Genomic DNA, 26,929 nt, shown 5'->3' on the forward strand with positions numbered 1-26,929 from the left:
ATGGTAGCTGAAGGGAATCTTGATGGTGGTGATGACATGCTAATCGATGAATCCGCATCCCGAAAGGTTGATAGGACCGTCTTTCCCAGTGGATTTGACGCAAATTACTTGAAAACATACTATGGTAAACTTCAACTTTGAATTCTTATTGCTTTCGTCATTGTTTTATTCGGCATTGTAAACTGATCCATGTTGTTCTTCAACACCCGCTTCTCCCTGTTTACTTATATAGTCCAATTAAGCGTTGCTTGCTTCTCCATGAATGGTAGTTGCTAAAACCTCGTTGCAAGTTGTGATAAGTTGATTCCTTTGGCCAAAGATGGTTGGTATTATCACATCCTTCTTTTCCCCATTTGTTTACTTCATTTAGTTTCCAATTGGGTAATTATTTGATTGCCCCCTTGTCTTTCTACCCGTGTATACCCGCTCATTCAAATTGATGGGTTTTGGCTTCTATCTTTAGTTCACCTGTCCATTCAAGCTTGCACGTAAAAAGGAAAAAGTGGTTGCAGCTTTATGACATATAACATTTTAATGTTGATGGTTGAAAAGACTCTACCATGATCTTTTTATAAGACGAGTACAAGGGATTCCATTATCTTGAATATAAGCACCAAAAATTTATCATGCTTTCATGACAGTCATATTATCAATGGATGGTTGATTCTTTTTATCATAGTTGCTGGATTACTAACAATTATAATATGTTCTGGTTGTTGTGCATAGTAAGCAAGGGTTTTCATGCTCATGCTTAGATAGGCCTATGAAAAGGAGCTTAGTAGGATAATGGTGGTCTCATGGAATCTAAGAATTTTAGTATATAAAAGTCCTTGGTTTTATAAAAAGACTATTTTTGTTTCAAAACCCTTGCAGAAATGGGTGTTACTTCTATGCTTAAAAACTGTTCAAAGCAAGGGAATCACCCATAGGAAACTTTTTCATCTCCTTAATATTTCAATCATGCTTTTAATTTAATGGCATGCATGATCTTCACATACGTGAAACATTCATGATTCTCATTAATGTGCTTCTGCCTTAGCTTTGGAAGTACCTATTTCGTGCTGTGGGAGTACACTTCCTTGGAGAAAGTTATGAGTTTGCAGTAGTAAATCAGGGAAATTGAGTAGATGAAATGAAGGAAAAGAAAAGGAAATATATGGTTGGTGTTTTGAGTGCTCATTTTATAACTTGAGGCTTTACAATATTTGGATTACCTTATTATAGTTTCAGTACGCCATTTAATTTTATGAGTAGTGTTCTATTTACCTATCTGAATCTAGAAACATACTTCAACGGTGTCACCACAATATTCTAAAAATTTTCAGGATCCTTTTGTAATGACAAAGGAAATTAATTGGTTTTACTGGTGACTCTGCATTACATGATCAAATTGGAGTGTAATCTATTTGATGGGCATGTATATTTCTGCAAAAATAAATGATGTTGTTCAGTGCCCTAAGGAACTTACATGATCAAATTGGTGCAATATGTGTGCATGTAACTGTTCAAGTACTGGTGTTTGATAAGATCCATGCTGTTAATTTAGTTTGTGTTATTGCAAAGCAGGAAATTAATTGTTTTACTGGTGACTCTGCATCACATGATCAACCTGGAGTGTAATCTATTTGATGGGCAACTAATTCGGTAATAATAAATTATGCTGTTCAGGGCCCTAAGGAAATGATATGATCAAAGGTGGAATATATGTGCGTGTAACTATTCAAGCTCGGTGTTTGACTTCTTTAAGATTCATGATGTTAATTTAGTTTGTGTGATTGCAAAGCATGTTTCAAAGTGCTATCTTGTGTTACATGTGATTTCAAGGTCCCTATGCTTGCAAAGTGTGCAAAAGATAATTTCAAGAAGTTAGCTTCAGAAGCTAATAGTATCTATGTAGTGGAATATATCAGGCTATTGGATTAGATGAAACAAAAAAAATCTTGAATGAAGGAAAAAAAGGAAATTTTGTCTAGTCAACCAAATGAGAAGCTGGTTTTGATTTTTTTTAAATTATTTAGTTTTTTTTTTTTTTTGGCATTTAGATATATTGATTTACCATGACCATATTAGATGAACTGTACGTCTCATTTTTCAACCCCCTTGATCTTACGATAATTTGGCCCTATGATTGTAAATATATTCTTAGTTTAATGTCATGTAAAAGCCCCAACCTATGTAAGATTCATTACTGCATTGTATAGAAAATGATACAAACAAACTATAAGCTGTACTAGCTATTATGAGTCCTGAACTAATATGAATAGAAATGAATTACTGTTTATGATGCTTTCTTTTCCTTGACTTTTCTTAGACAAGGTTATATAGTGGGAGCATTTACTTCAGAAACTGTCTTGTGTAGTTGCTGCAAGCATGAGATAAGATGTTTTGTTGATGTATCTCAATCATCATTTGACTGTCCACCTAAATGTTATGTTGTTTTTTAATGTAGGAAATTCCATGATTGTGGTAATCAACTATACTCTATGATATACTTGACAACACTTTTCAATATGGAAAAAATTTCTTGTTCATTCATACAGCTTGTGTAATTTTCACTTATATTAAATTCCATAGTAACAATTTGGGAAGTTTCTTGTGAATAAATAGTTCAGTTTGCAATTCAAACATATTAACTCATACCTGCCATTCTTGATCTTATCATTCAAGATGTATAAACTACATAAATTCCCTTCTTTTGTACATTTAGGAACAACAATAGTTACAATACCAATGTGGAGTTTTGATAGGGAACACCTAAGAGTTTCTGTCCCCTTCATCCTTGCTCACAAGTGTGCAATGCTGTAATATCCAAGTGCGATTTCATTTCTTGTATTTCATGGGTCCTCAAACTATAATTTGTGAACATGGTGGCATTTTTTGAAATACTGCAGTTTATAAATATGATTAATTTGCGATGGTTTAAATTGCATGTTTAACTTCCTTATAGTGCCTATATAATCATTGTTATTGATATTCAAAGTTCAAACTGTTATTGCTATTATTCTGTTACAACCTTTTCATTGGTTAGTAAGTTAGTAACCCTGCTTTGATTCTTAAAATGGATAGTGTGTTTTCTTAGAATCCTGATGGAATTTTGGATTCTAGTTGGCATCTGTTGATCGATCAGAAACACTTTTTTATTTGGGCCTCTACATCATGAAGTAGGTAGTCCTTGGCCTCTTCATCCAAGTGATCATGAAATCTTCAACTGCCATATGGCAACCACTTCATATTTACCATTTTCTAAGTTATATAGTCCCTTTGTTGAATTTTCCTTCTCACTTTTCCTTTTATTCTTTGGATCCTTTTCCTATATCTTTGTCATGAATTTAGTTTTTCTAGTACCAATACCACTGGGTATTCACTTCCTGACCTATAAAAAATTAGATGGTGGCCTTCCACATTGAAAGATGATATCTTGACTATATATATCTTCATGAATATAGTTGGTTTAAAATTGAACTAGGTTTTACTGGGAGTGGCTTAAAACTGAACTCGATTCACTGGGAAATTGGAAGTTTCTGATTTTTTTTTAGTTGTTTGCTCTATGACTTTTGATATGAAAAACTTCTATAGACTGGAATCTCTAGTCTATACCATGAAATTCATGTTATATTGTTTTCATAATGTTCTTATAGCTTAGTTTCTCCGTACATATTTCTTACCCAGTGCAATTCTTTCTATTACAGGAAGGCTCTTCCCCTATGATGAATTCTATAGATGGATGTCGTATGGCAATGGTATGAAATATTTCCATAAGAATTCTACATTATATAGATGAGTTTTTATTTACAACTTTTCATGTATGTCTTTAGATGGAAAGCATCCGGCATGTGACGCATCTTTCATTGGTCGAAGAGAATTTTCATTTACTTTGGAGAATGACATTTTTGTGCGCTTTCAGTCTTTCAATAGCAAATCAGAACTGGAAAAGTCCGTGAAGGAAAAGTGCCCTTTTAAAATTGATATTGGACCTGTATACAGTGTAGATGTATGTGATGCATATCTTTTGATAGATTCAGATAAGAGTTTTTCTAGTTCTTAGACATTATCCTATTTTCTGCTGCAGCCTGCTAAAAGGAGTGCATATGCTCAATCTGGTGACAATGTCTTCATACCAGTGGAGAAGGAGCTTGTCTTTGATATTGTGAGTTTCTTCGCCTTCATTGAAAACTGCCATGAAGCTTGAGTGCTTTCTAACCTGGTCTATTTTACATCTTGGATATGGTTTAACAGGATATTTCCGATTATGACGATGTTCGATATTGTTGCTCTGGAGCAGATGTCTGTTTGGACTGTTGGCCATTAATGACAGTCGCTATCAAAGTCCTTGATGTTTCCCTTCGAGGTTGAGCAACAGTAAACCCTGAAGAAGATTAAATTATTTAATTATTTAGTGTTGTGTTAGATTGGAATCAAATTTATGGTTTAGATGATTTTTAGAATTTGTTCCTGGATGTGGTGATAGTTGAGGTTATTTTTGGAATCTTTGATTTTTTTTGTCCTCTATATTTTGAATTTAAAGAAGTTCGTGTAACAAACTAATAGGTGGTGCTGTAATTTTTTTTATCTTCAATGCAGAGGATTTTGGCTTTAATCATGTTCTCTGGGTGTATAGCGGTCGACGTGGTGTTCATTGTTGGGTCTGTGATAAAAAAGCTAGAAGGTAGATGCTTAGAAATTGTTTTTTTCTTTTTTTCATTTTTCTCATTCAGCTCCTGTTAGCATGTTATAAGGACCTTTTATTTTTTATTTTATGTGTGCATCTTGCATTAATACTTCTTTAGGAAAATCCTCTTCTAAAGGTTGCATTCATAGTGAATATAATAAAATGGAGCCAGATTGATCTAATAACTAGGAAAGACTAGTTATTATTATAATTTCTCTTACCTCTCCATCTTATGATATTCATATGGTATCAGATTATTCCAACTGTCCAATGATGAAGTTTTCTTAACAAAGTAAGCTGATATTTTGTTTCATGCCTTTGATTGATCATTTTATGTTTTTTTTAATTCCTTATTTCTTTATGTGAGGATTTCCTTCGCTCCTTTCATTCCTTTAACATCAAAAGATGAAATATTTTTTAGGTTTTCATTATTTCAGATCTGTAGTATCAATATAAAAAGACCACACGACAGAAAAGGGGGGTGTTTCACATTTATAAACACATAATTCTCATTATTAGACACTATACTGTATTATAAATTAACAAGCCTTATGCCACATGAGTATTGTTCTTGAATTGAGTGGACCTCATCTGCATTGACAGTGTGTACAAAATCTGAAGTCACCTCATATACACTACTACACACTCCAACCACAAAGGAAGAAAATCTTTCATCATAACAGAACCATGGAGTCTTTATCCTTTTCAGTATTCCAAAAATATCATAATCTCAAAACTTTCTTTGTCACAGTCAAAGATCAGATTTATCTGCTGAAATTTTGTCCTTGTGCATCTAAGCTGCATGATGGTGTAGTACATGAGAACTGGGTCATTTTTTCAAGTATTCTTAGCATACATTCAGGTTGGTTAATAGACTTAGGGGCTTCATGCTGTAATGAAGTATGCGGAAGAATTCAAGAATGCCAAAGCATTCACAATGTCCAACACGGACAAAAGAAACAAGCACAAGAGAGAAAATCCACCAAGGGATATACGAAGGGCCTTATAATAAGGCTACACACATAAAAGAATATTTCTTTTATTGAAGAGGAGCTCTCTAAGAGCCATACAAAATACAAGGGGGGTTCCCCCTATTTATAAGCGAAGGGAGACCAAAGGGGGCTCCCAATAGAGTCGTTGGGAGCCCCCAACGGTCACAATTGTGACCGTTGGGGGCCCCAACGACTCCATTGTGGGGCCCCTTTTCGGTATCCCAAAATACATTTAAAAAATAAAAAACAAAAAATAAAAAACAGCAAAATAAAAGAAATAAAACAAGTACCCCTATTGGGTACTTGTAAAAAGACCATAATACCCCTATCGGGTATTATGGTAAATACATCTATATTTATATATATATATAGATGTATTATTACATATTATTACATATGTCTTAACACCCCCCCTCAAACTTTACGGGGAAATGACCGAAAGTTTGCCAAGAAGGAACAAGAAGCGAGGAGCAGGCAAGGCTTTGGTAAAGAAATCTGCAAGTTGATATTCTGAAGTGACATATGGCAGTGTAACTGTCCCACGAAGATATTCATCACGTACATAGTGACAGTCCATTTCAATATGCTTAGTCCTCTCATGAAAGGTGTGGTTGCTGACAATGTAGATGGCACTTTTGTTGTCGCAACAAAGCTTCGAAGCACCGGTAATTTCGACTCCCATATCTTAAAGAAGACTTTGAAGCCACACAAGCTCCATTGTAGTAGTTGTCATAGCCCTGTATTCTGCTTCAGTAGAAGACAATGAGACTTTCTGCTGTTTCTTGCACCTCCAAGCAATTAGCGAATCTCCTAGGAAAACACAAAAGCCAGTAGTTGAGATTCGATCATTTGAGTTTCCTCCCCAGTCAGCATCAGTATAAGCCAGTAAGTCTAAGGAAGAGAGTGAGGATAGGAATAGCCCTTTAGTCAAAGTATTTTTGATGTATCCAATGATCTGGAGCACAACACTCATATGCACAAATGTAGGAGCATGCTGAAATTAGCTTGCAGAGTGCACAACATGAGCAATATCCGGCCTGGTGATAGTCAGATAGGTGAGGGAGCCAATGAGTTGCCTGGAGGGCGTAGGATCATCCAGCAGAACTCCATCCTCCAGTCGAAGTTTAGCATTGATAACCTCGGGAGTCTCCACCTTTTTGTCATCTGAAATCCCAGATTTGGAACATATGTCTGCAGCAAGCTTCATCTGTGACAATATATACCCTCGAGGAGAGTATGCTACTTCTATACCAAGAAAGTACCTGAGAAAACCCAGATCAGACATATCAAAATTATGTTTTAACATATTTTTAACATTAAGAATACCACTTTCATCATTGCCAGTGATGATCATATCATCAACATAAAGCAGAAGGATGATGATACTATTACCTGCACGTTTAACAAAAATAGCAGTGTCAGTATGACATGAACGGAATCCCAATTTTAACATGATAGCACTAAATCTATCATACGAAGCCTTAGGGGCTTGTTTAAGATCATATAAAGCTTTTAGTAACCGAAGAGTTTGACCTTGGTTAACATTAATTCCCGGCGGAGAATCCATATATACTTCTTCATTCAACTGACCATTAAGAAAGACATTTTTAACATCTAATTGAAATATAGGCTATTTTTTAGATGATGCTACCGCTATTAGAGTTCTAACGCTTGTCATGCGAGCCACGGGGGCAAAAGTCTCCTCATAATCGATGCCATATTCTTGTGAATATCCCTTAGCAACTAATCTAGCTTTATAACGTTCTACGGAACCATCACTTTTTGTTTTGACTTTGTAGACCCATCAACATCCTATAGCTTTTTTATTTGGAGGAAAGTGAACTATTTCCCAAGTTTTACCCTTATTTAAAGCATCTAGTTCAACTTTCATTGCTTCAACCCAATGAGGAATATTTTTTGCTTGATTATAGTGGGAAGGTTCATAGTAAGAATGCAAGGCAATTAGACAAGCTCTATATTTAGGTGAGAGAGTTTCATATGAGACAAACCTATTAGGTGGAATTGATTCTCTAGAAGAACGCCTAAGGGAGGTTTCTTCTAGGGGTTCATCAAGCCGCAAGAATTTTTCTAAAGCACTAATAGGTTGTGCTTCCTCACGCCGAGTGTATACTTGGAGATTGTCACCATTAGTTGGTGATACACCATTATCATGAGTATTTTCTAAAAATTCCGGATGACTCAAAAGGTTATCATTTGAGTCTTCTAAAAGATCATTGATAAACATATAATCAATTTCATTTGGTTTTTCCAAAATTTCAAATCCATTTTCATCTTCTAAAAAGGTCACATATTTGGAGACAAATAATTTATTGTTCTTATAGTCAAAGCATCTATAACCCTTTTGATTTTCACCATATCCTAAAAATACGCATTCTATTGCTTTAAGTGACAATTTATCTCTTTTATGTAAAAGAACAAAGCATTTACACCCAAAAATACGAAGACGATCGTAGTCGGGTGTCATATTGAAAAGTTTTTCATAAGGAGAGATATTGTTCAATTTTGAAGATGGCATCCTATTGATTAAATAGGTGGAGGTTAACACGACTTCGGCCCAAAAACTTTTAGGAATATTTTTAGAAATGAGTAAGGATCTAGTGGTTTCTAAAATATGTCTATGTTTTCTTTCCGCTAGACCGTTTTGTTGAGGAGTTCTTGGGCAAGATTTTTGATGACAAATGCCATGTTGTTTTAGATATGATTGAAAATCATTTGATAAGTACTCTCCACCCGAATCAGATCTAAGAATGGATATTTGACTTTGAAATTGATTTTGAACTTTTGCATAAAATTCTTTGAAGAAGTTAAAAACTTCCGATTTAAAGTTAAGAAAATAAATCCATACATATCTAGTATAATCATCAATAAAAGTAACATAATACGAATAACCACCTTTGGATAGAACCGGAGATGGTCCCCATACATCGGAATGCACCAATTCAAAAGGTCTTGTTGTCACAAAAGTTCTAATAGGAAAATGAGTAGACTTCATTTTTCCAAAAATGCAATCTTTGCAATTGATATCTTTTTCTTTACAAAACTTGTTTTCAAAAGGAAAAAGATACATTTTAGAGTAACATGGATGTCCAAGCCTTTTATGCCAAGTTTCAATATTTTTGTCTTGGACATAAGTACAAAATGAGGTATTTGGAAGTATTAAGTTATCCATAAAATAAAGGTCTTCCTTCCTATGACCTTGCCCAATCCGCTTCCCGGACCGGAGATCCTGCACAAAGCACCCGAGAAAGATATTTCACATCCATGGTCGGCTATTTGAGAAACGGAAAAGAGGTTAAGATTTAATTTAGGAACTATTCTAACTTTTGGAACAAGAAAATTTTGAACATTTTTAGAATCAAGAGTTTCAATACCATTTATTTTGAGAAAAGTTCCATCGGCCGTAGAGACACAAGATATTTTTGAATTGGTGTGCACATTGGTTAATGCATTTTCATGAGGAGTCATGTGAAAAGAGGCTCCAGAATCTAAAATCCAAGAGTACGTACCGGGAGGTGATGATGAGGCAATGGCGGTACCGGAGGTGGAAGAAGTAGCCTTTAGAATTTGTTGGAGAGCCAAGAAGATTTGTCCAAGAGTATCTTTGAGATCCCCGTTCTTGCCGTCATCTTCTTTGGTGGATGATTCTTCAACGGAAGCCACCTTTGGCTTGAATGCCCCATTTAGCTTTGGGCAAACAAGTTTAATATGTCCCGGCTCATAACAATGATGACATATAATCATTTTTCTTCCTCCATTCCCTTGCTTGCCAAAATGAGGTGGTTTGTATGTTTTAACATGATTGCCGGATTTAGATACGGCAAGAACTTCCTCTATGCTTTTACCCATGCTATGCCTAGTCTCTTCTTGAGTAATCTCGGCAATAGCCTCTTCTGAGGGAGGAAACGTAGATCTATGGAGAAGTGAGGATCTAACTTGTTCAAATTCGGGACGAAGCCCAAATAAAAATTGAAACAATCTATCTTGTTCCATTTGTTTTTGTCTTAGTACCATATCCTCCATAGCCACCCATTTAGGCTCTAAAAGAGCCAATTCATCCCACAAAGGATTTAGAGCACTATAATAATCTTGTATGCTCATGTCACCTTGTTTTGTGGTTCTTACTTTTTCTTGCAAAAAATAAGCTCTTGCAAGATCCTTTTGGGTAAACATACCCTTCATAAAAAACCAAGCTTCATTTGCCCGGCGGAATTTTGCAATATTTGCACATACCTTGAGTTCGACATTATTCATAAACCATGCTAGGATTTTTGCATGATTGCTCTCCCAATCTTCCATTTGGTGATTATAATCTTCAATGGCCTTGAGACGAGCATCGCCTTCAAGTGCTTTCTCTTGATCTCCTTCCATCTTTGTGAGCTTAAGTTGGGGTTCCGGAACGGTTCCCATTACATAACCCCAAAGCTTCTTGCCTTTGAGATTATTCTCCATTGCGGATGCCCACATCATGTAATTTTTCCTATTGAGTTTGAATGATAGATCGATCTTGACTTCCATTGCTACAAAATGAAGATGTGAGAAAGAAAGGAAGTAGAGAGAGACACGATTTTACCTTAGAAGATCGTATGGCTCTGATACCATGTAATGAAATATGCGGAAGAATTCAAGAATGCCAAAGCATTCACAATGTCCAACACGGAAAAAAGAAACAAGCACAAGAGAGAAAATCCACCAAGGGATATACGAAGGGCCTTATAATAAGGCTACACACATAAAAGAATATTTCTTTTATTGAAGAGGAGCTCTCTAAGAGCCATACAAAATACAAGGGGGGTTCCCCCTATTTATAAGAGAAGGGAGACCAAAGGGGGCTCCCAATAGAGTCGTTGGGAGCCCCCAACGGTCACAATTGTGACCGTTGGGGGCCCCAACGACTCCATTGTGGGGCCCCTTTTCGGTATCCCAAAATACATTTAAAAATAAAAAAAATAAAAAACAGCAAAATAAAAGAAATAAAACAAGTACCCCTATTGGGTACTTGTGAAAAGACCATAATACCCCTATCGGGTATTATGGTAAATACATCTCTCTCTCTATATATAGATGTATTATTACATATGTCTTAACACATGCCACATGCCACATGCCACATGCCACATGCCACATGCCACATGACCATCAATGAGTCTTTGTTAACCAATTGTAGACCATGTGGTGGAGCATTTTACATTGCCAATGGATCTATAATGAATATATCAAAAATTGGTTCCATCACATCTACTTCTGATTCCAAAAATAAGTTGAATATTTTTGTAGTTTACCTTGTTTCTTCCCTTGCTATGAATTTGATGATTTCTGTTGGTCAAACTACTCAACAAAATTGTGATGTTGTTGTCACTCCTGTTTGTTGTCTTGTTCCTTCCCTTGTTATGATATTTTGCAAATAATATACTATTTTTCAATTTCAAATAGTGAAAATGTTATTTTTTAATAATTTAAAAATATATTTGATATATATATAATTTTTGAAGTTATGTTTATTACTATATATAATAAATCACACTTAATATGTTATTTTTTTTGTATCATAAATTATATACTTATTATTTATTTTTAATACATTAAATAAAAATTATTGACTCACCCGAGTCATAGAGTTGTATGTAGCGGAACTGATACCGAGTCCCGAGAATGCCAACCATGAAGGAAATGCCTTTACTATGTGGACCATCTTGATATGAGGTCGTAGAGAATGGTGGAGTCAAGTCTTGGTGTTGCAGTTTTGGATCTTACTGTTTTGTGGCATTGTCGGTTAGGACATATTTCGAGTTCTATGTTACAATATGTGATGTCTCATGATGTTCAAGGGGAGTATGTACCCTTAGAATATGATATTGTTAAATGTTGCAGGAGTTGTAAATTGGCTAAGCGTTATGCTCTTCTTTTTGTGTCTAGGGAGATTTAGTCTAATAGTCCTCTTGATCTTGTACAATCCGACGACTGGGGGACTTTTTGTCTGAGGTCTAAAGGGGGTTCTACTTATTTTATTACCTTCATAGATGATTATACAAGATTTACTTGGATATATTTTATGAAATACAAAAGTGATTTATTTGAAATTTTCAGAAATTTTGTATTTATGTTGAAACTCAATTCTCAACCAGAATTAAGAACCTGCAGTTAGACCACATTAGCCATGGATTTCATAATTTGTTGTGTGAAATGAGAATTGTACATTAGAAATCTTGTCCTTATACCCATGAGCAAAATGGTGTTGCAAAAGAAAGAACATGCACATACTAGAAACCATCAGAGCTCTTTTGTTTGCTAGTTGTGTACCCAAAATATATTGGGCTAAAGTTGCAGGAGTTGTTCTTTACTTGATCAATCACATGCCATCAAGTGTCCTAAAAAAAGTAACTCTTTTTGAGAAACTGTATGGTAGGTAACTTGATTATGATTCTCTCAGGATTTTTGGGAGTACATGTTTTGTGTTTATTCCTCTTCAACAAAGGGATAAATTGTCACCTAGAGCTGAAAAGTGTTGTTTCTTAGGATACCCTAATGGTCAGGAAGGGTACACGTGTTATGATCTTGTTTCAAAGAAGATATGAATATGTAGACATGTGGAGTTTGCTGAAGAAAACCGTATTTTTTTTTTTTTGAGAAAGAAGAGGATAAGAGTGAATTGGATCTGTCATTTTTTATTCCTTTCCTTGAAAGTACTGAAGTAGAAAATGAGAATAGACTCATGATCTATAGCATGAGGGAGCATGAAGAGTCCATATCATTTTATGAGCAACATGCTCAAGAGGTGCATGATCCTTCTCATCCAAGTCCAATTGTTCCTTCCATCGATCTTGAAAAGGCAACGGAAGACCCTCCACTAATATAGGTACATCATAGTACATGTGCTTTTGTTCCTCCCACTTGGTTTGTTTCCTATGAGTCATTTTCTGCTACTCATCAAGCCTTTCTTGCTCTAATTCATTCCTATTATGAGCTTAAGATGTATGATGAAGCTGCAAGTGATATAAGGCCAGACTTATGGCCAAAGATTACAATTAACAGTTTAGTATAGACACCGGTGGCACATATGACTACAATAAGGACATTACTGACAGTCTGCAGTTAAAAGGCTGGGATTTTTGGCAGTTAGATGTAAAGAATGTGTTCTTGAATAAGGATCTTGAAGAGGAAGTCTATATGGAATTGCCCCAAGGAGTGACATATAAGGAAGAAAGATTTTGTAGACTCAAAAGAGCGTTATATGGGTTGAAGCAAGCTCCTCGAACCTGGTTTGAGAAGTTCAGTGCAATTGTGAAAAATCTTGTCTCTAGACAAAGTTTCCATGTTCCAACTTTATTTGTATCCTCATCTAATATTGGGCATTGCCTATTGCTATTCTATGTGGATGATATGATTGTTACATGTGATGATCCACTAATTATTGCAAATGTCAAGAGGAGACTTGTTGATGTGTTTGAAATGAAATATCTTTGAAAGTTGAAATACTTTCTGGGTCTTGAAGTTGCTTGTGCTAAGAGAGGATATCTTTTGACTCAACACAAGTATGCAACTGAACTCATAGCTATGGCCAGATTGGTAGATGACCATGAGCATGTTGATACTCCCGTAGAGCTAAATGCTAAGCTGAAGCATGATGATGTATAATTGTTGGAGGATCCTACTGTATATAAACAACTTGTCGCACCCCCGCACCCAAGTTTTTTTTAAAGTGCCGCACCCGCACCCGCACCCGCACCCGCACCCGCACCCGCACCCGCACCCGCACCCGCACCCGCACCCGCACCCGCACCCGCACCTACGTCGCATCGCGTCGATGCGGGTGCGGCACCCAGTTGGCCGAGTCCCTGTGACATAGCTTAAGAGTTGTTCTAAGGATCATTCGGTACATACGTGACACTATGCATCATGGATTGTTTTTCCTCATCATCAAAGCTGGAACTAAGAGCATATTGTGACTCTGACTTTGGAGGATCATCCAAAGATATTCTACATCTAAATTTTGTATTTCCTTGGGTGATTCTCTACTATCTTGAAAGAGAAAAAAACAATAAAGAGTAGCACTATTTACTGCAGAAGCTGAGTATAGACTCATGGTTCAAGCCACTGCTGCAATAATATGGTTGAGATGGCTACTTGAAGATATGTGATTCAAGTTGACTATTATATTGTGACAATCAAAGTGTTATTCATATAGCAAAGAATCTAGAGTTCCATGAGCGTACAAAGCATATTGATTGTCACTTTACTAGAAGAGCATATTTGGATGACATTATTTCTTTGTCTTACATTGGTTGAACACAAGAGATAACAGATTTCTTTACTAAAAGCTTGTCTACTTCTCTCTTTAGAACATTCCTTGCCAAACTAGGGATGATTGTTTTCACATCTTTTCGAGTTTGAGGGGGGGTGTTAAAGCATACATGTATATTTAATGTTGTAACAATAGAGTCAATGTAGAGTGTGTTTTAATGGTCAAATAAGTCCAGATTTTTATGTATAGGTCAATGCTGTAAGTATTCATATGAATGTGGGCATTTTAGTCCATAAATTATTGGGTTAAGGAGAGTTGACCCCCATATGATGTACCTTTCTTTTCTTTTTAGTTAATGAAGTCTCGTTTCTCCATTGTGTGCATTTCCCTCTTCTCTTCATTGTTGCACAGAAGTGAGCCATGTATATTTGTCCTTTGTTACTTTTTAAGAGGGCATTTTTATACTTTTGTCCCTTTTTTGTGTTATTTTATTTTTTTCTTTTACAGGGTTATTTTTGTCATTGTGTAAGAAAAGGAACTTCTATGTATAGTTGTGTGTTAAGGAAAGAAAGTGGATTCTTTTTGCGTCTCTCTGCTTCTCCTCTTCCTCTCTTTCTTTCTCCTCTTCTTTTCTTCTTCTCCTCCTTGCACCATTCACTTTCTCTTGTTTTCTCATATTTTTTCCTACCTAACATTGTTGAAGATATAAATTCTTACAAAGTTACCATGTAAGATGGTATCACAGCTTTTTGGTACTTGGGATTCAATGGAGCAGGTCAAAACCCCTTTCTAGTGCAACGTCAGCCAAAAGGAACAATTGGCATGAAGAATCAACAGTTCAGTGTGGTTTTTGAGATTGTGATAGCAGTTGATTTTAGAAGATTTGAAATGATCTTTTAAAGATTTTTTGGGTACAACAGTGGTGAGTCCTAGATTTTCCTTCCCTCTTCCTGTTCCCAACTATATTGAGATTTTTTAGGACAATCTCTTCGTGGTATTGATATAGGCTGCTGTAAGTTTGCTTGTTTGGTGGGATATTGAAGAAATAGGCCAATAGGGATTATGAATGCTTATAATCACCAAAATATGAAGTTGAGTGTATTTTGGAAGTGGCCGTAGGGATTCCTTTGTTCATATGCTGAAAGTAGTGTTGCAGTTTGGGGACTTCTCTTCTGTATTAACTGTGTTCAACAGCTTTGCATGTGATTATTGTACTGTTTGTGGCTCATTTCTCTCAGTTGACTGTAATGAACAGCCTAGTGAATAAGTATTATGTCTTTTTTTCTCCTATGGCTAGTTGATTAAGTGCGAAATGTGATTTCTCTAAAATATGAAGCAAGCATGTTGTCTTTTGTAAAGTTCATGTATGGTGATAGAATGAGGTATAATGTCCGACTGTTATAATGAGGCCCTAAAATTTGGTGCATGTTGAACTAAAGATCCTACAGTGATAGATCTGGGACCTAGAGTGAAAAAATGTGTGCTACACCTAAGACAGGTGATGTAAACAAAAATCAGTGTGTTATCAAGGAAAGAAGGAACTCCTATTAGGAGAGTTCATAAAAAAATAATTTCATGGACAGATTTGAAATCACAAATTTTAAACTTAATAGAAGAAGTATAAAAAAGATGCAACTTGCAAGAATAAAGGTTGATGAAAGAGCAAAGTGGAAATACATTAATTGAAGAGTGAAACAAATTTTAAAGTTAATAAAAGTATGAAAAGGATGCAACTTGCAAGAATGAAGGTTGATGAAAGAGGAAAGTGGAAATACATTAATCGAAGAGTGAAAGAGCTTAGAGATGAAGATAGTGTGCAGAACTGGTCCTATATTAGGTCTCAAAATACATCAAGTGCTTCTTGGGAAGGAAAAGAGTAAAACAGGAGCTTCTACTTGGGTAAGAGGAAGAATTTCTGTTTGTGAAAATAGATAAACCAGAAGCGATAATTGTACTAAACTCCAACATACAAGAGAACAAAGCTGGGGTCCTAATGCGAGAACTAACCATCAAAGTGGCAAGACCTTTTTGTTAAATTCAAGGACATTCTCATGAAAATGTGAAAAGAGTAAACAAAAACTCTAGCCAACTTAAAAAAGAGAGTTGAAGAGTTGTAGAAGAGAGACTGGAGAAAGGCCAAGGGCTACATCCTTCTTGGTTACCGCAGTTCATTCCTCACATGCCATTCCAGCCAAGGGTGTTTCTTCTTCACCTTCAAGGAAATGGCAAGAAAAAAGGAAGTTTTCTCATCATATGTCTCATGTTCTATTAAAAGTATGGTAAAATTGACTGATGGCTCCACCACTCCTTTGCTTGGGTAAGGTGAAGTAACTATATCAGGGATCAATTTATCATAAGTTTTGCATGTTCCTTCTTTTCCTGTAGATCTCCTTTCTGTGAGTTTCTTGACCAAAACTTTTAATTGTTCTATGACCTTTTCTGATCATTGTGTCTTTCCGGATCTTAAGGCTCAGAAGATTATTGGTTGTGGTAAGGAAGATAAAGGCCTTTACACTTTGGATGATGCGGATGCATTGTCATCCATGAGAGTCTGTTCTGTCTCCTGTGGTATAAAGTGTTCAATTATGGCATGATAGATTAGGTCTTCAACCATTGTCTAAATTACCTAGCAATATTAGAATAGAAAATGTGTAAACATGCAATGTGACACCTGCCAAGGGGAAAACCATCATTGTGTCTCATTCCCTAGTAGCACCTCTAGGAGTAGTGATCCTTTTGAGATATTGTAATCTGATGTGTGGGTCCATCCCAAGTTGCATCTATAGGTGGTCATAGGTATTTTGTTTCTTTTGTGGATGACTACTTCAAAATGACCTTAGTTTATTTAATGAAGTCGAAAGATGAGATTGCGTCTATCTTTCCCATTGTGCATAAGTGGTTGGTAAATCAATACCATGCTTCTATTAAGGAATTATGCTTAGATAGTGGAGGTGAATATACTTGACACCAATCAAGAGAATGCATCAATGAACATGGAATTGTACCTCAAAGTACTTGTCCAAACACTCTTCAACAAAATAGAGTTGTTGAAAGGAAAAACAGGCAATTGCTTGAAGTTGCTCGAACAATGTTGATAGGAAAAAATGTTCCCAAATATTGTTGGGAAGATGTATTGTTGACTGCAGCCTATCTTATTGATTAGTTGCTTAGTGAAGCTCTTAATGAAAAATCTCCTCTAGGAATCATAGACCCTAAAGCCAAAATGTTTCATGTTGTTCCTAGAGTCTTGTTGCACTTGCTATGATCACATCATTCCTCAATCTAATGATAAGCTTGATGTAAGAGCCATGAAATGTATTTTTCTAGGATACCCTAATTCTATGTCATACAAACACGATGTCGTACCTGTATCGACATGGCAAGACATGGGTACGGGTACCGCACGATGTGGGGTCAGGTCCAACCCCAACCCGATCCATTTTTTTTGGTGGTGTTTGACCTGTGGTCAAAGGGGTGAGACTATTTGGTCCCCCTCACTGCGATACCCCCCCCCCCCCGACGACCTGGTACCCATGGGTGCCGTACTCGTGTCGACACGGGTACTGGTACCTGGACACCGCATTTGCAGTGTCCTATATTATATTTTTTTGTATATTATATTTTCAATATATAATATATATTTTAGATATATAATATATATTTTCAGTATATATTTAGCTGTGTCCCTATACCCATATTTTTTGGAATTGCTGTGTCGTACCCTTCGTACCCATACCCGCACCCGTACCTAGGTGACATAGCCTGGTATTCTTTTCTCCCCTTGTATTCCCTCTCTCCTTCCCCCACCCCACCCCCACCCCACCCCTCCGGTTTACCCCCCTCTCATTTTTTGGGGGGCCATTGACCTAGGTGGGGGAAACAAAAGAGAGGTGGGGAAGGGATAAACCAGCCAGTCGGGTGTGGAGAGAGAGAGAGAGAGAGAGAGAGAGAGAGAGAGAGAGAGAGAGAGAGAGAGAGAGAGAGAGAGAGAGAGAGAGAGAGAGAGAGAGAGAGAGAGAGAGAGAGGTACCTACCTCCTTTATTTTTCTTCTTCATATACAAAGAGAGAGAGGTATGGGGTCCTCCTCCTCCTCCTTCATATATATATATAGATAGGCGGTGGGAATGGGTTACACCCCTTCCTTTTTATAATAAAAGGAAAACACTCTTTAAAGTTCTAAGAAAATTCATTTTACCTCTTTTTTTTCTTTTACACCTTTTTATGTTTTAAGAAATTTCATTTTACCCTTTTTTCTTTTATACCCTTTTATGTTTTAAAAAATTTCATTTCACCCTTTTATTCTTTTACATTTAAAACACACACACACACACACACACACACACACACACACACATATATATATATATATATATATATATATATATATATATATATATATATATATATATATATATATATATATATATATATATATATATATATATATATATATATAGCCGTGTCCCCATACACACAAATTTTGAACTTGCCGTAACGTACCCTCCGTACCCGCACCCGCATCCGTGTGACATAGCCCTGATTGTATATGTTGATGATATCATGATTATAGGGGATGATATTGAGGAGATCACCAAGTTAAAAGGATATAAAGCATCTTGGACCAGTTCATTATCGAAGTGCTCACTTCAAGAAAGAGAACGATAGTCCAATTGAATAAAATAACAAGTTGGGCTTAAGTCATGGTGAAATGATTGGACATAGGAAGATATCAAAGACTAGTAGGTAAACTTATCTTACCAATAGTAGGTTTGACATTGCATTATGCAGTGAGTGTTGTTAGCAGATATATATGCATGTTCTTATGGTTGCATATATGATGACAATATCTTGCATATTGAGGTATCTAAACCATAATCTTGAACAAGGGATCTTGTATGTAAATCATGGGCACTTAAATGTTGAAGTATATATAAATGTGGACTAGGCAGCTTCCTTGAAGGATCAACGGTGTACTTCAAGCTATTGCATCTTAGCTGGAGGAAACCTTGTTTCATGAAAAAGTAAAAAAACAAGCAGTTATCTAGATAGGCAGAATATAGGGCTACAGCAAATGGAATGTGTGAAGGCCTATGGTTGGTGTCTATGTTGACAGAGTTGGGAATGAATGTGAAAACTCCTATTACTTTGTCAAGTGACAATAAGACAACTAATAGTTTCTGATAGGCTTTACCATGAGAGGACGAAGCATATAGATATAGATTGTCACTTTATTAGATAGAAGGTTGAAACCTAACCATTCAAAGTAATGCATGTGAGATCACATTTCCAATTAGCAGATATTCTTACCAAACATGTAAACAGATTAAAGAGATTATGAACAAGTTGGGGGTAATTGATGTCTTCTCCCCAACTTGAGGGAGAGTGTTGGAAGGAGGCATGTATACTTGTCCTTTGTTTTTCGTTTAATAGGACATTTTTTGTACATTCGGCCCTATTTTTTATGTGTAATGTTCTCTTTTACAGGGTTATTTTTGTCAATGTGTAAGAAATGGGGCTTCTATGTATAGTTGTACGCTAAGGAAAGAAAATGAATGCTTTTTGCCTCTCCCTACTTCTCCTTTTCCTCCCTTTCTCTTCTTTTCTTCTTCTTCTCCTTGCACCATCTTCACCTTCTCTTGTTTTCTCATATTTTTTCTTACCTAACATCATAGAAGATGCAAACACTTTTCAGTAAGAGCAGAAATTTAACTACAAAGTATACAGATTCTTTGGAGTAGGGAGGATCTTGTGCACCTTTTACATCTTTTTTTTTATTGTAAAGGTATATTATATCACATAACCTAGGCATTGTGCTCATAATGTAAGATTTACATGGTCAATGCTGCTAATCATTAGAATGGAATGTTTTGCAGCCATAAATTTACTTTTCTCCATTCTCTATTATTTCAAAAACCCACATAAACATGACTGTGTAAGCTGCTGTCTTGACTCAGGCTGACCAATGAACAAAGGGCAGCTGTTGCAGACTACTTTCGTGTACACAGGGTAATTGTTCATGATTAATGCTAATTTTATTTTATTTGAGGTGACATCTCCTGATAGATTCAGGACATGATTTATTTTCAGGGAAATGAAAACAATCAGAGAAAGATGGCTTTGGGTGGCCCATCTCTCCATCCATTTCTAGCGTAAGTTCTAATCTAGTTTGTGATTGTCGAAAAGTTGATAAACATCAACTGATTGTGTCATATTTTAGCTAACATTTTGTACAGGGGATCTTATGATATTTCGAGATATCAACTGATTGCGTCATTTTTAATTAACAATCATGCAGGAGATCTTATGATATTTTGAAGTTCTATTTTGAAGAGAAACTACTGAGTAGCCAAAAGTATTTAGTATCTGAAGAGAGTATCCGGAGGATACTTGACATGATTCCAGATGAATGTATGTCATTCTGGTAGTCACCAGATATGTTGATTGCTGGCTTTCAGTTCCTGTTTCTTTATTTCTGTTTACTATTTTCTTTTTCCAACTTTTTTTTAAAAATAAAATTCTTTTCTAATTTGAGTGAAACTTTCACAGCTGTTGCTGCTCAACTTCAAGCAAAGTGGCAAGGAAATTGTCGCTCTTCCTCATCTGAAGAAGACCTCAATGTTGTTCGTTGGAAGCAATTAAAACATATCGTGCAGTCTGGAAAGCAAAAGGTTAGATTGATAGCTTCAATCTTCTTCAGGAAGTCATTTATATTTCAACTGAAATAATCATATTGTTTTCAGGTACACGGACTTCGTAGATGCATTGAGGAGATTGTCTTTTGCCATACGTACCCCAGACTTGACATGGAGGTCTGTGATTCCCACCCCCCTCTTGAGTGTGCAGTCTTTGGTTATATTCTGCTGATGAAAGCTCTCTACTGAACCTTGTTCCAGGTTTCAAAACACATGAATCATCTGCTAAAGTCACCTTTCTGTGTACATCCAAAAACTGGTTTGTGGTGGCAATACTTTGGATTTTGTATAATTTCAATGAAATTTATCTGCTGTATAAGCGTTTGCTCTATATCAAATTACATTGATCTCATGAAATGGAAGTTTTTAAAGATAATATTTATCTTATAGGTGTATTGCTCTCTACTCATTTTATCATGCCTTATTTTTCAGGTCGTGTTTGTATTCCAATTGATCCTGCTCATTGTGATCAGTTTGATCCAACTGCTGTGCCAACCCTTTCTGGGGTATGTTTTCTGAAAGGCAACTTTTGTAGCTGTAATAAATCTTGGCTTTGTGATGAAGCCCCATCAATTTGACTCAGAATCCACCTGATCCCTGCCAAATAACATCCACATTCTGTGGTTGTTTTTCTGGTTTTTTTTTTTTTTTACAAAATTGCTTTATATATAGTTAAATTTGTTTGTTTTCCAGATATTGTTTTACTAGTTAGTTTGTTGCGTCTATTCACCTCTTTAATCTGCTTTTGTATATAGGAAAATCATCTCCTTCCAAATGGTGTTCTAGTGGTTGGGTTTTTAAGTCTTACAGATGAGATTTAGATGGTTGCATTTTGGTTCAATTCACACCCCTCTCTTGTAACGCCTCAAAATTTCGAACTTGTAAACCTTTTGAAAACGGTTTAAAGGCTAGAAAATCCTTTTTTCTTTTCAGAGTTTATTTATTAAATCAGCGAAAACATTTCTTTAAAAGAAAAGAGGGCAAGTCGACAATCTTGGGCACGTTAGCTAAAAGAGCATAAAAGACAAAGGCATAGCTTGCAAATATCCAGAAGAAATCATTTATATTATAAACAATTTCAAGTTTGTATAAAATTTGGATTTCTCTAAGAAACCCGTAACAAAACCCAAAACGATCAGGCCAAGAACTGCGAGTGATAACTGTGGATCCTGAAGATATCTCGCAATCGCGCCATCGCCTGCTAAGCACCTAATCATCACCTGTACCCATAAAATGGGTTAGTTTCGTGAAAAACTAGTAGGTGCACAAGTAGACAGAAATGTCTGAAAGAAGCATAAACAATTAATTATGCATGATGAGTAACCAAGCAGTTATTGAATTAACATGAGTAGTTTACTAGCACATGCTACATATTATATCAAAGCATTTAACAATGAATTGAAAATTATTGAGCTTTAAGCAAAACAACAATTCTACTCTTATTAGGTAGAGTGCACAAGTTACTTTATGTTTCATCATTAACTGGCCTGCGGGTACACGCAAACGCGATTCGTAGAAACAACTGAGACTAGTTTGGGCATCTATTATTCTATATATTTTGAATAACCCGAATAGCTAGTTGAGTCCGTTCCTAAGAGGACGGTTGTTAGCCGAGAGAGGATTCCCTAAAGGCGTTTGTGGCTACGGATGCATCCTACTTTTGCAGAAGTCCAAAAGATCTACCACCTAGGATAATATCTGGTAGTCTCATCCCCTAACTCCGATGACTGGGGACACCGAGTCTTTGCTCATAGAATGATTGTTAACAACCTATCCATCGAATTGTGTGTACCAATTCGTCCTCTCCCTTGACAGACAACAAGAAAATGAATGGGTGTGTCAGGGGTTACTTAACCAACGACCCATTCTACATGCTCTGGTCTTTTGACCCAATCGAGCATCTTACCTGTGAAGGCGATAATCAATCAATCTGTAATGTGGTTTACCAATGTGCTCATAGCACTGGTCGAGGTCGAATGACCGTCTCAACATCCGTTGTATTACTCGCATGCCATTCTTGTCTATGAGCACGTTACGTGGAAGGGTTCTAGGTCCTCAATAGGAGCCTCAACAACATAATTTGCAAAGATATAATGTCATCATTCTAAACTTTTGAAATGACCAATATCATGTGCCAACTTATGGCATGTGATTTTCTCGAATCTCACATTCGTTATCGTAGTGTCAACATGCAACACCAATTTTGACACTGATAACGATAAACGGTGAATGCGGATTTCACATGAGAAAAGTACGCTCACAAGCTTGCTCGAGTCCCGGATTTTGGGAAAACTCGAGCTGCGCCAAAAATACTAAACAGAGTAGAAAAACTACTCCTTCAGAATGCTTGATTCAGGATGACCCACTGCGATGCTTCAAAACCAACATTATTTGCAGAATCGTATGTTTGATACAAAAGTACTCCTTTCATCCACCGTGGTTGCAAATTTTAATGATAGAAAGCAGGAAATGCGAAAGCAAAAGCCTGGGCGCAAAGCGCGACGACAAACATGAATCAAGTAATGTGAAAGCAAATGACAAGGATCGCGAAACCGCGTCTTTGAGCTAAAGACAGAAAGCAGGAAATGCGAAAGCAAAAGCCTTGACGCAAAGCACGGCGGCAAATTAAAGACAGAAAGCAGGAAATGTGAAAGCAAAAGCCTGGGCGCAAAGCGTGGCGGCAAATTAAAGTCAGAAAGCAGGAAAATGCGTAAGTAAAGGACAAGGACCGCGAAACCGCGTCCTTGAGCTAAAAACATACTTATATACTTATACGTATATAAATATATATTTTTGTTCTTTCGGTCTTTAATTATTTAAGTTAGCTTCAGTTATTTAAGTTCTTGTGCAAATTCTCCTACCTCGGGGTATTGCGAGAAAGAGGTTGCCTGCGAACGTAAGTAATTGTTTGTTCGGTTTGCGGGGCGCGAACGGGCTCCGTTGCGTAAGCTGCAAAGGTACGTTATTAGTATGCATTTAAATGAATAGGGAAAACGACAACAAAGGACTGGGGTCTCGGCTTCTCTGCAAAACAAGGCAGGGATCAACGGTTCCTGCTGATTTGAAACAGAACGGGGTAGGGTCCAATGACCCATGCCGCCAAGGGAAACAGGTGCAGGGGCCATCGGCCCCTGTCGGGTTTATATAAAAAAAAAGGGGCCAGACGACTAAGAGAGGGGCCGGCCCCTGCTGGGTTTCCAAAAAGGGAGGCAGGAGCCGAAGGCTCCTGCTGGCTTTAAAGGAAGGGCAGGGGCCATCGACCCCTACCAGAAAGAGAAAGGGCAGGGGCCGATGGCCCCTACCGGAAAAATGAGCAGAGAGAGGGAGCGCAGGGGCCAAAGGCCCCTGTCGTTCATGGAGAAAAAGGGCAGGGGCCATCGACCCCTGCTGGTCTTTAAAAGAGGAGGGGGGGCTTACCTGGGGTCTGCCGGAGAGGAGGGAGGTCGTCGGGCTGCCTCGACAGAGAGGAGCTCGCCGGCGTCGACAACGAGAGAGAGATGGAGTCGGGGAGAGAAGAGATGCAGAGGGGGAGAGGGAGCTCGGGGTCGGGGGTGGAAGAGAGAGAGATGCGGAAGAGGGACGAAGCTCGTAAGCCCTCCCCTCCTCTCTCTCGCCCTTTTGTAAGGGGAGGTGCACACAGGGTTCGCCCCCTGAGTTGCCGGCGACCCCCCCCCCCCCTGTGTGCTACCAGCCCCTCAAAGGCTCTTTTTCGAGGGGCTGGGCATAGGTTGGATTCGGGTCCGGTCCAGACCCGACCCGGGTCCGGTCCAGACCCGACCCGGGTACGGTCCAGACCCAACCCGGGTTTGATCTATTTATTTATTTTTAACTGGGTTTTACATCTGTAACGGCACATCTGCACTCCCTAACTCTCCACCTCACCTTTATTATTATTATTTTTTCTGTTTAACTTGCTTTGCTGTAGAAGAATTTGTTTCCTTTTGAAATGGTTTTTGATGGTTGAATCTTGAATCCCTTCAATTACATGTGATTTATCCTCTTTTTCATCTTAAATTATTGAAAATTTAATATATTTGTCATACTGCTCTCTCTGTCTCTCATATTTGGTCATGCTCTTGGAATTCCCAACTTGCTTTGTCGTGCAGGGAAATCTCTTCTTTTCATTGTGTTCAAATTGTCAGATTTCAAATCCCTTCGCTTACCTGCCAGATGATCCTTTCTTTTTTCCCAATTTATCAATGTTTTTATATTTTTTCTGCAGTCATTTTGACATTGCCAAACATATAGGAAACAAAATATCCATGGGTACATTACTAATCATCATATTTAGGATATTTCATTATAATAATTTCTAAATTAGATTATGAAAACCTGCAGCTTTTGGAAGAGCTGAACTTGAGAGGCCATGGAGCAGATATTGAAAATGGTACCACCGTTGTAGCCATTCAGTGCATAGCCACTTGAGTTTTCTTCTCTGGCAGCACTAAACTTTTTTCCTGTTAATGTGTGCTTTCTTCAGGATGGGAAGGAACTTCTCTGGATGAGTCAATAAATTTTTTCAGATCTTCATTCTTGCAGCTACTGCTAAAATCGTGCAAGGTATATGTGTGTGCGTGCATGCACTTGCTGGTGATTTGAGTATATTATGCACCAAAATGTTGCTGCAAGATGTGAACATGTTTTCTCAGAAATTTGAGTGTAAAAATTTCTTGTGTTTGATCTGCTTAGTGATGCAAATGCTTCTATTTCAGCATGCTGCAGGGTACTTTGGTTGAAAGGAAATGATATCTTTTTATGCTTAATTAAATAAAATGTTCTAGAGAATGATATACTAAAAATGTGTAGCAGAGAAAGGAAGCTTCTTAAGTTTTGCATTGAACATACTCTCTCTCTCTCTCTCTCTCTTTGTGCTTGCAATTTGGAATGTAAAAATACCTCTATTTATGCACACTTCATTTCATAGGACAAATTTAGTCTGTTCAAGATGCTTTGGGCACCATCCATTCCTTGTAGTGAATGCCATCCAAAACACCTCAAGATATCAAGGCCTTGGAGCCATCCTTCCACATCCATCAAAGCGATATGACCCATGCAAGAGGCTTTCAAAGTATAGTTTTGTTGAGGGCTACTTCTTGTGAGGAAGGATGGTATCCAAAGCACCTTCTGTGGGTCTCTCCTGCATTTGACCTATTACTCTGTAGCTCTGGTGACTGGTGTGATAGATATTGGTGACATTTTGGAAAAATTTGTGAAAATTTGTGAGAAATTACCTAGTCATTTTCGGTAAATATCAGCAGAAATTAAATTTTCTGAATTTTTATTTTTTTATTTGTAAAAGTTAATTAAAAATTGGTTTTTATGTCTATTCAATATTTTGCTATTTTTTTTCTGAAAAAAATGTGAGATTTATAAAAATTTCAAAATCTCACGAGGTTTTGGCTGCCAATGTTTTCCCAAAAAAATCATGTCATTACGCTAGTGACACATGAGACTAAATGATCATTGGCAGGATATACCAATTATCATGGCTGTACGGAAATGGCATATATTGCCTTGAAATTGGAACAAGTGTGGCATCGTCTTTCTGCATTTTGTGTTTCCATTACCGTTAGACCATAACAGTATTCTTATAATAGAGGACTACATAACGCATGATAGAACAATATAGTGGTTCCTAGTTTGATAGAAATGGTATATTTTCTTTTACTTTTTTTGTTTTTTGTTCTTTCATGGTCTTATTGTTTTCTATGTCATTCATGTACCATTTCTGACTATGATGCAGGCTGAGATGGAAGGTTCATACAATGCAAAGGTTCAAAGTTCTAAAAATGGCTTATCTTGGTGAGACCTGTATCAGATTTTTTGTACCATCTGCTTAAGCAAAAAATCGTTTCCATGTTGTGATATGGATGGTTTGCCTAATGTAATGCATCTCATCTCTTTACACTAGAGTTCTTATTGGATACTATCTTGTGTCATACATGAGTAGCAACATGATTGCTCATAGGTCCTAATAGTTGAGGCAAGATTTTGCTACCACGTGCAATGCTAGGGGAAGATGTTCCTTAAGAAAGAATATGCTTTACTTTCATATCTATGCCATGTAGACAGACATAAAATAGTCATGAGACATAGGTATGTGATTAATATGAGAATTATTAAATATAAAAATTTGTTTTCTTTTTATATATATAAAAACATGGTTATAACTATCAAACTTACAAATTCCTCAAAAACATAGATGTGCAAATTAACGCATGTACACGAAATTATTAAAAAACGTGAAAAAACCCATCAATCACATTAACAATGTCCAGCATGTCATGTTGTGTCAGCAGTCTTGTCACTGTACCT

General features: G+C 36.9%; 1 protein-coding gene across 1 annotated transcript; it reads left to right on the forward strand.

The window, feature by feature from the left end:
• POLA3 (DNA primase POLA3) lies at window positions 1-25,350 on the forward strand. The gene is made up of 16 exons (XM_089980241.1): window positions 1-124; window positions 3,690-3,740; window positions 3,816-3,991; window positions 4,070-4,147; window positions 4,237-4,348; window positions 4,582-4,666; window positions 19,877-19,928; window positions 20,010-20,071; window positions 20,218-20,330; window positions 20,469-20,590; window positions 20,663-20,731; window positions 20,816-20,873; window positions 21,047-21,120; window positions 24,953-25,001; window positions 25,095-25,174; window positions 25,327-25,350. Exons 1-16 carry the CDS (start codon window positions 1-3, stop codon window positions 25,348-25,350), a joined length of 1,329 nt encoding a protein of 442 aa, XP_089836367.1.
• The last annotated feature ends 1,579 nt before the right edge of the window (window positions 25,351-26,929 follow it).

The sequence above is a fragment of the Nuphar pumila genome, chromosome 11 (genome assembly GCF_984573655.1).
Source record: "Nuphar pumila chromosome 11, dmNupPumi1.hap1.1, whole genome shotgun sequence".
NCBI classification, from domain to species: Eukaryota; Viridiplantae; Streptophyta; class Magnoliopsida; order Nymphaeales; family Nymphaeaceae; genus Nuphar; species Nuphar pumila.